Source organism: Stegastes partitus, unplaced genomic scaffold (assembly GCF_000690725.1).
Source record: "Stegastes partitus isolate 25-593 unplaced genomic scaffold, Stegastes_partitus-1.0.2 Scaffold763, whole genome shotgun sequence".
Taxonomy (NCBI): domain Eukaryota; kingdom Metazoa; phylum Chordata; class Actinopteri; family Pomacentridae; genus Stegastes; species Stegastes partitus.
In genome coordinates, this window is record NW_007578494.1 from 183,615 (window position 1) to 198,152 (window position 14,538).

The 14,538-nt window shown below is 39.5% G+C and overlaps 1 protein-coding gene across 1 annotated transcript in view; it reads left to right on the plus strand.

Annotated features, from left to right (window-relative positions):
* The first annotated feature begins 6,309 nt into the window (after positions 1–6,309).
* Positions 6,310–14,538, plus strand: part of st6galnac3 (ST6 (alpha-N-acetyl-neuraminyl-2,3-beta-galactosyl-1,3)-N-acetylgalactosaminide alpha-2,6-sialyltransferase 3) — a 120,388-nt gene continuing 112,159 nt past the window's right edge. Inside the window, exon 1 of the mRNA XM_008291805.1 lies at positions 6,310–6,441. Coding sequence (XP_008290027.1) covers positions 6,424–6,441 — 18 coding nt within the window. The 5' untranslated portion in view covers positions 6,310–6,423. The remainder of the gene's footprint in view (positions 6,442–14,538) is intronic.

Below are 14,538 nucleotides of genomic sequence, written 5' to 3' on the forward strand. Positions count from 1 at the left end.
TCCCACCATCATGTGTGTCTTTGTGTCCCTGAAGACCTACCAGGACCTGAAGAGGTTCACCATGTTCAACGTGATGGTGGACACAGCGCCCCCTTCAGGAGACAGCGAGAGTGAACGTTTAGTGTCTTCTATCCCAGACGTGCATTTTGCAAAACGTATAAATTAAATAATGCTGAAGAAACGCTCTCTCATCTCGCCTGTACGACTGTGTATGTACAGCAAAATGACAGTAAACCTGATTTGATTTATTGCCATGAGTGTGATTAATGCGGTTCAAAGTTTGCATCTAAGTAGCCAGATACCTTTTATACAGTCTTTTAAGACAGTATTGGCTTAGCAGGATAGTCAATAAAATGAATTAATTAGTTTAATTTGTAGGAAAGCTGAATGAGTGATGCAACTGCCTGTCACATTTCTTCGTGGCTGTAAATTAGAATTTCTGAGTGGAACGTGTCGCCTGGTTGGCTCCGTGTATTCCCAGAGTACCAAACAGCTAAATATCATCTGCATCATGCAAAACAGAAGAATGAAACTTGGCAGCAGTGCGGCTGCATCCCAGCGGACTTGTTTTATTACAGTCGGAGGAGTGACACACTAGAAAAATGTAATTATTCGACATTTTCTTGACACGCCTCACAAAAAAGCGTTACTGGTCCCCAGACCCCGATGTGTGAACTGCTGCATTGGAAAATGTCAGATCTTTGGCAAATGGATGCGGCTGCAGTGTCACTGCTCATTTAGACCTGCATGCTTTTCATTTCAGCTGTTTCTCTGTGAATTGATCCCGTTTCTCTGAGGTAATATTCTGTTTCTGTAAGTTCTGTTTTTGTTTTTCTTTAGGATGATACTTAAACTGATCTCAGACAAGAAAATATCTTATTCTCACAAGATAGAAAGTTGTGCTGTATTTGGAACGGGGACCCAACACACAGGTCCTGCTCCTGTGAGATAAAACTTGTTCCTAGAAGTTTAAAGCGATAATTTCTGTCTTTTGCTTCTACATTGCATTTGGCATTATTCGGATTTTTATCGGCACAGATCTGACCTTTAGGGCCTCTGAGCTGCATCCTGTTAGCTGATGTGTGCTGCAGGAGAAGCTAGTTTAAAGGAAACTGCTGAGTTTCAGGATGACGCTGCAGCTTTGTGTTGCCGCATCACTGATGGTGCAGCTTTCATTTTGTTTGTGCCGCCCCTGGTAAAAACACTTCTTGATTTAATAATTCATCAGCTTTATGAGGCCTGCGGCTGAATATTTTAGGGGCGTAATGAAGCATATTGTCATATCATGTTAGTGTGTGTCTGAACGGCACTGAGAAATGCTTGAAATACCAGCAACATTTAGAGCTTCAGACTTGCTTTACTGAGCACCCAATGTGGTCGCACAACACGCCTCGTTTGTTTGCACATATGACAACGTATTTGCTTGCACGTGACAATCAAGGTTTATTTCATCTTGGTTAATGTGTCCATATGGTGCTTTGTACATGCTAGCAGAAATATCATGAGTGAAATAAGCAGTCAGCCCCACGACCGAGCATTTCTGACTTCATTTGCAAATTTTCCGTTTCATTATTCTTCTTCACACATTCTTCTTTGGACATGTACAGCTGCATTACTTCACGATTACACCTTGTCACTGTGTATTAGTGGTGTATGAGTGGTGTATGAAGAGAGTTGTAGGGGAGCTGGTGTGCTTGAGCTGCAGTGAGTGTTGGAGGGTAGGTGTAGAGAGAGATGGGCATTTCATAAATCAGGGCAACAGTGAAGAGTTGTGTTATAAGCCTGTAAGTCTGAGTGGTGATGTGGAAATAAATGTTCCTTCATCTTTTTAGCAGTTTTTTTTTTTTTTTAACTATAATTTATCCCACAGACTGTATAAAAGATGGACGTAGCTTCCGTGACGTCACCCGTTGGTTTCTGCACTGAGAAAATGAAGCCAGGGTTTTGCTACTTCCTGGTTGACATCTTGGATTTTTGGAGCCAGTGACGCAAAAATCGTGGGAGGGGGGCGGAGCCATAGGAGCAGCGATTGGTCAGACGGATTGAGAGGCGGGCCCTCTCTGCCCGCCCACATTTACCGCCTTCTGCTCGCTTCGTCTGTATGGTCGCTGCTGACTGTCAATCAAGCCAGCCACGCCCCTTGCCCCGCAAAATGTTGATGATTTTTTAAAAAATTCAGTTTTGATTTATTTTCAGATTGGCCACCTGATCTCTGGACTTGATTATGAAAACTAAAAAAAAAAAAAAAAAAATCCTTTTTGGAGCCAGGACTAGTGGACGTAGTGATATTGCAGGTTTTTGACACTTCTGGGTTGGCTTCATTTTTCAGGGCCGGTTGCTACGTCCATCTTTTATACAGTCTATGATTTAGCCACATATTATTTGAATTCTTTTTTCTTTTTGCCCTAGGTGGGTGAGGAATCATATATGATAACTGCTTTGACTTTGATTTGCAGCCTAAATCTATAACTTTTTGAAAAAAATCAAAAAAGAAAAAGATGTCCTCTTATATCCACAAATAATGCTTCAGGGTTGGAATCCTAAATTTCCAAGTATTTCAATGAGTGCCCTATGGAGGGTTAATGCATGTGTTCTGCAAGACTGTGCATGATGTAATTATCTATTTGCATTAGGCTATTTACCAATATATTATTTTTGTGGTCATAACCTGCTCAAGCAGTTACAAAAATTTAGTATTTTTATTTTGTGACCAAGTATTACATCCTAAAACATGCTCCATATGTTTTATTTTGTATTTTTTAACATGTAACTACATGCGCTTCAGGAAATATCACTGCTTGACTTTTGCGTTATAATTTTTTATGAATGTGTTTTCAAAGAAAGGACTTTCCGTAGTGGTTTCATTTTTTTTTTCATATTTCAACTCCTCTATAATCAGAGACTATCTGATCTACTTGCCCAAAATTGCAGATTCTGAATCAATGACATGATGAGAAATAACAGTGATTTAAGGCTTTTATCTTTAGTAGGTCTTTAAATCATTTCGTTCAGACTTAGCCTCAAATTTCAATGTGCGAAAAAATCTGTCAATGGGCAATTTAAAAAACAAAACAAAACACACAAATCTGAGAAAAACATCCAGAGTTAATGTTAAAAATGTTCCAAGCAAATGAGAGATGGCTGAGCAGAAGCCTCCTGACTAATTGAGATGGAACAACCCACCTTTACAAGTCATCAGTAAACGGTTCTAATGGAAGGAGTTGCTGATGGACTTCTACCTTTAAATTGTTTTCCATCAACAGAAGCAAGTCCTAGTTTCTCCAGGAATCCTGTGGTATGTCCGCCCATTGTGCTCGACACACCTCAGGAAAAACAACACTGACACGGTGCTACAGCCTAATCTGTAACCAGCAGGTGTTGTTCTGTGTTCAGCATGACCGTCCACGTAGCAGACTGACATGTACCTGCTGTAGCATGAACAAAGCTGAATATGTAACTTACACAAAGATGAGTTTTCCGGAGTGGAGGGACTTTCTGATAGTATTATATGACAAACCTGCTAAGATCTACTTCAAATCAGAGAAATTATCTAATTTTAACAACATAATTCGCTCTATTTTGATTTTTCGTTGTGCAGACCGGAGCCTGTTCGCTGTAGAACGGCTGAGTTTCAGGTTGACACAGCTCTGTTTGAGTTTCATTCAACTTTGTGTTCCTGCCTTACTGCTGATGCGATCTTCATTTTGTTTGTTCTGCCACTGGTAAGAACAGTTCTTGATTTAATAATTTATCCGCTTTATGAGACCTGCAGCTGAATATTTCAGGAGAGTAATGAAGCATGTTGTCATATCATGTTAGTGTGCCCGGAAGGTACTCACAAACTTGAAACGCTTGAAACACTTGTTATGTTTACCTGCAGTTTCAAGGTGGAAATGCTCAGCCATGGCGTTGACTGCTTATTTCACTCACAGTGTCATTAAAACAACAGAAATATTGTTCAGTAGAATGTTTGATAGTTTTACATAAATGCATTGAGTGCAAACTGCTGTGAAAACTTGGGTTGCATGAGTGTCACCCAGACTGGAGGACAGACTGCTTACGCTGCTCGTGTTCGGGCCAAGGCTAATGATAATGACTTCTGATTTAAACTCATTAGCCACAGAAAGTTGTTTGACATCCAGTTTTTAATTTCTGAAAGACGGGACAGAATATGTCAAACATCCGTGGTACCAGGTTTGAACTGGACATCTAGCGGGTGTTTATTGGCTCAGACCTACTTGTGTTGTAAATTAAAATCACCATATGAACATGTTAACTAGGGACTGACTGATGATTAATCTGGCCTGTTATTGCCTGTTATATTCTGGTTTTTTTTTTCAATTATGTATACCATTTTGTTTTAAATCAACAGATCAGTGGTTGGACCGCTGTTAAGGCTTTGAGCTGCCTGTTAAATGGTTGGAGGTTCAAGCCTCAGCACCACCAAGCTGCACTGTTGGACCCGTTAGCGTGGTCCTTAAACCTGCCTATGCATTGCAGTGTGGTTGAAGTTTGACGCCAGCTTCCTAAAAAAAGCTGGGGTATACAAAGACTGCCTACTCTGTGCAATAAACTTGAATCTTAATCTTAACAGCCAGTCAACACTGAAAGCTATTGTTTACACAGAGGGACAGAAAAGCACATTTGCAGATACTGCTGAAGTTGTAACACTGAAAATGCCCCAAAATGTCAGTCAGATTAACTTTAACACTCTGCTCTTACCGATAGATGGATCTCTCTAGCAGATACTCAACCTGTAAAAGTGGACAAGATGCACAACCAACTAAACATTAGCTACTCTGAAAGTTATGAGGCAGCCACAGATACAGTAAATTGGTGGATCCTTAATGTTAACAAGGTTAAAAACTTGATTTTCACCAGAAGGGTCTTTAAATCTATTGTATTTGCATGCCAATACTATTATTTTATTTTAACTTGTGTCCACACTAAATGAGTCTTGCACTCACAAAACAGTCCACTAACTTCTGGTGATAAGTATTATGAAGATTTTTATCATTTCCAGTAGCAGAAACGTTCCTCACGCAAGATAAGGGTGATGAAAAAACGGAAATGAGGCAACAGTGGGTAACCACAACTCTTCTGGTTTCTCAATATGCTGATGTTGTAAAAATGAGAAATCAGGAAATCAGCGATGCCGCATCATACTCGGACATCATCGTTCCTATTTCTGTCGTACACGATCAGTTACAGTCGTTCTTTTTATGCAACCTGTTTACGAATGATAACATCCCTGCCTCATCTCTTTTAGTTTCTCTTTAGCAACAGTTTTACTGCTGGGCATATGATTTATACATCACAAATCTCCATAGTGTTTATACTTAGAAATTAGTCAGTTATTTTGTGAGCACATGACAAATTTATTCTGGATACAAGTTATGGTACAAATAATACAGCCACAAACACAAAACGTGTAGGTATATTGATTCCATATGTCTGTTATCAGCCTTTTTTGATCATCAGTAATTAATATGTGCCCTGAAAAACAAAACAAAGAACTAACAAAAAACAAAAAAGAAAAGAAAAGAAAAAACATATTGGGTGATTCCTAATGTCAGCGAGATCAAAGAAACTTAATTTCTTGATATACTTGATATAAAATATATCTTAAGCTAATAAAATAAGAGGCATCAGTGGGTGAACACAGCTCCCCTTGTTGTTGTTGTTATTTCTCCTCATGCTGAAATCAGTTCCAAATATCAGTTATTGATCTTTCTTGATTATTAATAATCAGTATTGCCCCTAGAAAATACAAACAAAAACAAAAAAACTAACAAAAAAAAAGCACAAAACCATAAAAACAAACAAGAAGTATTGGGTGATCCCTAACGTTAGTAAGGTAAAAAACAAACAAACAAACAAACAAAAAAAACAACTTGATTTCTTGATATAAAAAATATTTTAAGGTATAAATATTATTTCAGTCTAACTGGTGTCCACACTAAATGGGCTTTGTGCTCACAAAACAGTGAGAACGTTGCCCTCTGTACAATCAGACAGACAAAGCAGAGAATCAGAGGCATCAGTGGGTGAACACAGCTCCTCTTGTTGTTGTTTCTCCTCATGCTGATGTTGTACGAGTCAGGAAGTCAGCGGGTCACGTGTCCCGGCGGTGGGCGGGGCGGTGCGTCTCTGCCGGCCAGTCGCGGCGCAGCGTCGCTCTCCAGCTCCCAGCAGCTTCACGGGCTGGAAAAAAAAAAAAAAAAAAAAAAAACCCGAGAGAGAGAGAGAGAGAGGAGAGACGAATAACGGTTCACTCCAACAACATTTATGGAGCCGATTCCCGAATCCGACAGCAGCGTCTCCACCGGCGGTGAATTAACGCGTTTGCGGGCGGAGGCGGTGAGCGCGCTGCGGGGCTGAAGAAAACGAGCGGTCCACCATTGTCTGCAGAGGAATAAGAATATGGCCTGGATGTGGAAGGTAAGAGGGGCTCCGTCTCCTCCTCTGTCAATACGAGGAGGAGAATCCGCGGCAGGAGCCTGAGACGTGGCCGGCGTTCAAGGCTTGTTGTGTTGGAGCAGATGTGGATGCTCGGTGGAGGAGATGAAGCCTCCTCCGGCTGCTGGAGCCGGACTGTGTGATTTTGCTTTATGAGTATTGTGCACATGAGAGGAGAGAAGCAGGTTCCCGTGTTGGATTTGTTGTGCTGTTGTGTTGGAGGAGGCAGGCAGGAGCAGGCCGGCCAGATGTGCACGCCACACGTCCAGGTGTTCACATGACGGGAGGGAAGTTGGCACATCTGGCCGAGCCCCAGCCAGAGGCAGCTGTCAGTCACTTCATAAGTTCACATGAGCCACAGGACGCTCAGTTTCTCTTCATAAGCCCTCAAATGATCATTTGCTGTCAAAAAGGCCCAAAACTAACTCATCATCTTCCATATGTGCTCATTATTTATCTTTTTTTCTTCATAAAAAGTCAAAAAGTGATGAAAAATGTTCCCCACACACAGTTCTTCTACAATCCAGTGATGTTCATCCAACAATGACTAAACTTTGGGTATTTTGCTGAGAAAAACAGCAAAACATGACCTTTGAGGAGCTGGATGTTGACAATGTTCGACATATTTGCGTGATAAATGGACTAATTGATAATTGAATTAGTCTCTTGTGCTCCCAGTTTGTCATTTTGACTATAAATTGCTAGAAAATAGTGAAACACGTCCGTTACAGTGGCGCCTACAATGTAAAACCTAAAAATATAGAGTTTGACATTATCCTGTTTAGTGTTGTTGTCGAGCAGTTGACTGGTTGATTCTTAAAGTTGTGATTCTCAGGTCAGGGTCTATATATATGTGAAACATGCCCATTACAGTGTTGAAATGTAATTAGTTTATTGTTTAAAACATTTTCAGTTTGACACGATTAACACAATTAAAACAGTTGGTGATTCATTGTTTCTCTGATTTTAGGCTAATTCTTAAAGCTCGTTAATCAGTCATTAAAAATATCAACCACTGCTGCAGAATTCACGTTGATATCTTCAAACTGATGCTTTTAAGCAGCCAAACGTTGTTGTGGCCAACAGTGATAAAAAAAAAGAGAAAAACAGCAAAATGTCACAGTTGAGCAGCTGGAGGCTGTTTGACATGTTTGACCTATTTGCTTGATAAATAATTTAGTTTATCAGTTGATAGTTTCTTGCTTTCAGTGTGGAACGCAGTTTAAAATCTAAAAATATTTAGTTAGACATGATTATCTGTTGATTAATTGACTAATTCTTCAGGCTCTGTTTCAGAGTTATTGAGTAATCTCAGTGTTTTTGTCTATAAGTTGTCACAATAAAGTAAAACGTGTCCACCGCACTATTAAAAGGTGTCTATTAAACTGTGAAAAACCTAAAAATATGCAGTTTGAAATGATTAGCATTGTCAAAGTTGTTGGTGATTAATTGACTAATTCTTAAATTCTCAAACTGTCAATCACTACCGCAGAATTTTATCTTCAAATTGCTTCTTCTGTTCAAACCGAAGTCCACAAGATACTTAACGATGATTAAAAAAAGAGGAAAAAAAAGGAAAATATCACCTTTGAGAAGCTGGATTGTTTATGTCACCTTCTCAAACAAACTAACTGGAAATTGTCACAAAATAGTGGTGAAATAGGGGTGAAATTTGTAGCGTCTACAGTGTAAAATCTAAAATACTCATATTAAAATGATCATCCTTCTGAAGTTTGTTAGTGTTTAATGTTCTGGTGATTAATTGGTTACTTCTTAAAGCTCAGTTATGGAGTTATCCAGTAATTTAATGACTAAATTAAATGTTTTTGTCAGAGTGTGAAATATGAATCCCAGTTGCAGAGACCATGATGATGCCTCCAAATTGCTTCTTTTGTGTGACTGAAACCCAAAAGATATTTAGCCAACAATGATTTAAAACCAGTTCTGAGCTTTTAGAAGCTGCAACCAGGAAATAACAACCAGCGTTTCCTCTGAAATTACTTTCACAATTAATAAATTGTTACCAAAAAAAGGGTTTTTGTCCATCAATGATGAATTAGTTGTTTCTCAAAGACTAGTTTGGTCAAAACAAAAGTTTGAAAATACTTCTAGCTTCCCCACAGTTTTTAGTTTTTAAAAATGTTCCTTTTAAACCAGCGGTTGATAAGCTAAAAATATTCACTTCACAGGGCTGCTGATTGAAAAGAATCAGTGTTTTTGTCCATGTAATTTGTATAAACACCAGAAACAAGTGAAAACCACAGTTTCATGGTTCAAGGTGGTGTCTTTGAAAGTGTTGTTTAGCTAAAAAAAAAACACCCAATAAATTCAGTTTCTAAAGATGTTAACCAGAGACAAGCAGCTGGAAGCAGAATAATTATTCAATTATCAAAACTGATCGTAGTAATCAGCTTGCTTTGTCTGAACAAACACTCAAAACAACAAAAAGCAGAAGCAGTAAATCCCCCATTAGATGAGGTGAAATAATACATTTAACACCGATAGTCTTATTTCAGGCCTGGAGTTGGTGTCAGACTTCAGATTGAACTCACACAGACAGAAATGTAAAACGTGTCGTCACACCTGCAGCGGTTTACGTGTCATAGTTTGCTTCACACGTCATTTGTGTGTTTGCAGCTCATTCCTGTTTCTACACTTCTTCTGTGTTTTACATGTGGTTTCAGTCTCTAAATTAACTTAACTTAGCTGGTCTGTGTGTTCTAAATGTAACATCTAAGAATGAGATATCTCCAGATATGCTTGATAATTTCACAAACTTCCTCTGCTTTTAACTCTTGTGTGGCTGTGTCACCTTCATACAGTGTGTGGCTGGTTGCTTTAAAATAAAATGTAAAAGTTTAGGGCTGCAGGATGCGTTGATTGAGCATCTTCATTGCAGCGTGTGCAACATTAAGGCAATTTAACTCACTTGTTTCGCTGCTCGTGACTAAAAGAAGACAGACTTTGTTGACACGCCGTTGAAACGCTCCACATGTGCAACAGTCAGGAGAGAAGCTGTGATTCGGTTCGCAAAGACAAATTACATGGAAGCATTTCAGCTACAGAAACAATGACGTTGATCAAAAGCAGGCAGCATCTCGCAAATGTTGCCTCAACGTGAGACAACACGACTAATTTGTTTGACTGTTTAAATCAGCGCCACCAAATGTCTTCATGAGATCTGAGTGTCATCAACACGGAGCTGGTTGGATGCAGCCGTCAGTGTTGCACCGCAGGAGAAAAACTTCTTCCAAAGTTACTTCCCATTTTCGATGCAGATGCACTTCGCTGCAAAGTGATGACAATTTGTTTTCCGGTAGAGTTTTGAACTCATCTGGTCAAAATTTGCCAAAAAATAAAAAGTGCAATATGTTCAACTAAACATCATTCTGTCATTTTTTAGCTCCAGAATCGTGCAGCTCTGCCAAAACTAAATCCTCAAATGTCTTTTTGTCTGGATGTTCAGTTTAATATCATTTAAGGGAGAAAAGCAACAAAAACCTTTCAAGTGAGAAGCGGTAAATAAAACATTTCCTTTTCTTTCTTTGGACGGGACAGGGCGTAATAATGAACGTACAGTCTCAGAGGTTTACACAAAGTTGTAGTAAATACGCCGGATTTAGCACAAGGTTCATTTCCATCCGTTGTCCCACACATAAAAGAAAAACATACAGGGATATAGACATCCATCCATTATCTATACACCGCTTAATCCTCACTAGGGTCATGGGGGGCTGGAGTCTATCCCAGCTGACTCAGGGTGAAGGCAGGTTCACCTGGACAGGTCACCAGTCTATCACAGGGCTACACTTAGAGACAGACAACCAAGCACACTCACATTCACACCTACGGACAATTTAGAATCACCAATTAACCTCAACATGTTTTTGGACTGTGTGGGAGGAAGCTGGAGAACCCGGAGAGAACCCACGCTGCACGGGGAGAACATGGAGACTCCGGATATAGATGTATAAAATAAAAAAGAAAGCAAAAAACAGCAATAATAAAACAAAGACAGTGATGATCAGATTCATTCAGACTGGGTTAAACCTACTCTAAAGTGCTACTATATCAGTAAAGTGCTTTCTAGGCATTGCCCGTCATAAAGTGCATGTATTTAAAGTGCCTTATTTTCTTAAATGTTCACACGTTTGATCGTTAATCAGCCGTTTCTTACACTGTCTCTTAAAACTGACAAAGGTGGAGCTTCCTCTGACAGCTTTAGGTAAAATATTCCAGTTTGGGCAACCTTTAATAGATAAAACATGCTGTGCAAAGGAGGACAACACTCGACATTTAGCTTGAAAAAGGATTAAAATGATCCACTGATTAACAAATAATTGAGTAAACAACCAACAGTTTTAGCTTTGAATGGTTAAAAAATAAGTATCACCTGCAGATTTCACCTAAAAAGACTTCATCATGATGCGGTAATCACGTGAAATGACAGGAAACAAACACTAAAACAAGTTTGTTCATTCGTAAACTCAACAAATTCAGCTTGTTTGAAATCAGATATGTGGACAGAAGACAGTACTACAATATAGTATGAGCACATGATCACAGTTTGATCGTCTCAAAGCTCAATAAATGTAATATAAATGCTAATACTTCATCGTTTCTCCTCCCTAACTCACAGCCTGACGTCACTGATCTCACTGTGATGCTGAAGCTTTTATACTTAAAGTGCTGCTGAAGATGTCAAAGATCATTTTCTGGCTTTCAGAAGAATCCGCTGATTTATTTCTGCTTCCTCAGAGCGAATGTTTCAACATTAACACACAGCCTCAGCCCTTCTCGCTTGTTTTTATCTTCGTTTTTCTGGCTAAAGTTGAGAGTTTTTACCCGTTTAAAGGCTCTTTTGGATGCCGTCACGTCTTTCAACACCCACGTCTTCTTCGTCTTCGTCGGGAAACAATCCTTCAACAAAGTGTCACTTCAAAAACGTCCCTGTCACGCCTGCGTCTGCTCGTCGGGGCCGTTTGTTATCTGAGACAGCACTTAATTTCACACTAGATTTGACGCTGCGATATGTTAATATGTTTGAGATCAGGGGAAAAAAAAAAAAACCCCAAAGTGTAATTACACGGTGCGTATCGCAGAGCGAAACGTAAACTAGAAGTGGACGGCAGCAAATGAGCTGGAACTTTGAATTAAATGGCACCAGTGTTCTTGTTTGTCGTCAGCCGCGTTAGAAAGCAGCTGAACGTTACTCTGATGTAGTTAGTGGACGATAGACGCAGAACACAAGCTGACATTTACTGACTTTGTGCAGCGGTTTCTGAGCAAAACGACTCCAGTTTGCAGCTGTTTGTTGTTTGTGATATGATGAAGTCGCCGTTTGTGGTTTTCTGCAGTGATTCTGAAGATGAGATAAACTTTATTGACACAACAGTAACACTACAAAAAAACTACTCACCCTGCTTGGAAGGTCACTCCTTTGGTTGCTTTTCAACATTGAATCATGGTGAGTTTAGTTTGACTTGAATTTACAAAAAAAAGACTTTTTCATTCCAAAGTGAAAACGGATTTATATTTATATGTAAATTTTTTATTTTTTTCTCTCGTATATGTGTATCTCTGTGTTAATGCTGCTACCAACAACGTGAATTTCTCCACTGTGAGTAAAATAAAGGCATATCTTATCTTATTTCTGTAAAATAATGTTTTACAAGGACAATTCCAGAGTTTTAGGAAACAAGGAGATGCACAAAGTTGTGTAAATCAGGGCAAAAGGCTGAGCTTCATGTGAGTTTTGTCTAAATCTTTGTTGTTTTCAGTTGGACTGAAAGTACTATTTTGCTGACCGCATCAGACGACTATCATGCTGACCTCATCGCTCCGCTTCGTCTATGTTCGTGAGTCCGTAGCAAACGAGATATCCAGCACATAAAACTACATCTTCCTTTCCGTAACTCCTAGTGTGCATGTGAACTTTATTGTGCTTGTTGGAAACCTAATTTGAAACTCTTGCCTTTAACCTCCACGGCCGCTGGAGCAGAGAATCCCGTGTTGTCGGTTCAGCTGGTGAGCACAGAGCAGCCTCCGGTAGTCGTGGTGACCACTGACCAACTAGAGATTAAAGACTCTCCACTGTCATTACAGTCTGCTGTTTGGAAACGCGACGGTTTCTCAGTTGACTACAGTGACAATAGACAGACAGGTGGTTTGGACAGAAGCCGTACGCCGACATTGTTCAAGGTTTTGCTCACTGACTTCAGATAGCATCAGTTCAGACCGGACTAAAGAAACACCCAACGACACAGGGGTTTTAACAGTTTTTAGGATTCGGGAACACAAGCTTTAAACATCTTCTGGAAGTAGCTGATCTCTGTAATGAAGCTGGAAGAAGAAAAAAGCCGTTTTCATGTTGTGTAGTTCTTGTTTTCGCTGCACTGAAGACTTATTAAGTCACGATTTTTGTGTATCATTACATCTCTACCAAGACACAACTGAGACTTCAGTCTTTTGTTGTGCTTGTGTTCGTGGTTTGAAACACTACTTCCTTGTTGCACAACAGCTGGGATTCCTCTCATCCATGGACACGTGGACTTCTTCCAAGTCTGGCATCAACACGTCTCACTCAAAAGTTTTCTGCCTTCATTTGATTGAGCTTTTTCGTTTGTGCGCTCTGGTTTCTACAAACATGTCCGACCATCAAACTCCACTGATTAGCTCCGTCTTCTTAATGATCCTCGGGATAATCTGTCCAGAAAGTCAAACACATGTAAACAAACCGCGGTGTGTGGATGAATGTGCAGCTGATTCAGGTCAGTTGGAAAGTATCTGCAGATAGAGAAGCTCCACTGATCCAGACTTCTAATATCTGTGTTTACTTTCAGCCTCATTAATGGGAAACACACCAGGTGGAAAAAAAACCAGAGTCATCAATACTTACGAGGCTAAATAGGAGTTGACTTGTTGATGTTCTAAAACAGATTTAACAAACTTTATATCATTAAAAAAACACAAAGCCTCATATTTAAACAGTGTAAACCGTGGAACAATAGTACTTCATAATAATAATACTTTGAAAGCAAAACAGTAGTTTCTTGCCTTCTCTGTCGTCTCTATAGTTACACAATTGTTAAATAACTTTACTCCAAACTGTTCTCACTGAAAAAGTGCAACAAACAAAACTTTTCTGAGCTTTTTTTTGTTTTTTTGTTTGGCAAAAAAATGGTCAATTTTAAGGGCTCATCAAAAAGCACTTTTCTTCTTCTGTTTTTGACGCCAGTTTGGATTTTTTCTGCAAGTTGTGAACGCAGAAGATGTTAGCGTAGTGTCATAAAGCTGTGTTGTCTTCTTCCTGTCTTGGTTATGAAGTCAGATTTGTGTTGGTGCATCATGGAGGAGATGCAAACGCTAAGTTGGGAACCACTAGATCAGGGGTGCCCAATCCTGGTCCTCGAGAGCCCCTATCCTGCATGTTCTAGATGCTTCCCTCTCCCAACACACCTGATTCAAATGATCAGCTCCTCATCAAGCTCTGCAGAAGCCTGATAACGATCCTGATCATGTGAATCAGGTGTGTTGGAAGAAGGGAAACATCTACAACATGCTGGACAGGGGCTCTCGAGGACCAGGACTGTTCACCCCTGCACTGGATTATGCTGTGGTATGTGTTTATGCAACGAAGAGCAGAATATCGGCAGATTATTGGAGTTAGAAAAGTGCTGAAAGAGGGAAATTTGTTGCATATTTTTCTAATCAGGATAAAATGAAACATGATTACAGATTTTACTGTTAAAGCTTCTCAGACTGAATAATCAGAGTAATTTTTGTCAAGATTGTTATGAGAAGAACAAGGTTTAGCTCGATGAAACTGTTGTTTTCTTCTGGTCTTGTTATTTAAGTCAGATTTGTGTTGTGACACCATGAAGTGGACATAACTACTAAGTTGGGAACTATGAGGTTTTGTTTGAGTGTGGATCATTCCATCTCAGTTTATACGATTTTAAACAAAAGGTCACGTCTGACCATCTTGTATTTGTCAGATTTGTTTCTGTGCATTTGTATGTTATTAAGTAAAATATGTGTAAAACCTGGGGACATTAGTGTTTGAGTTAAAAATTCTTA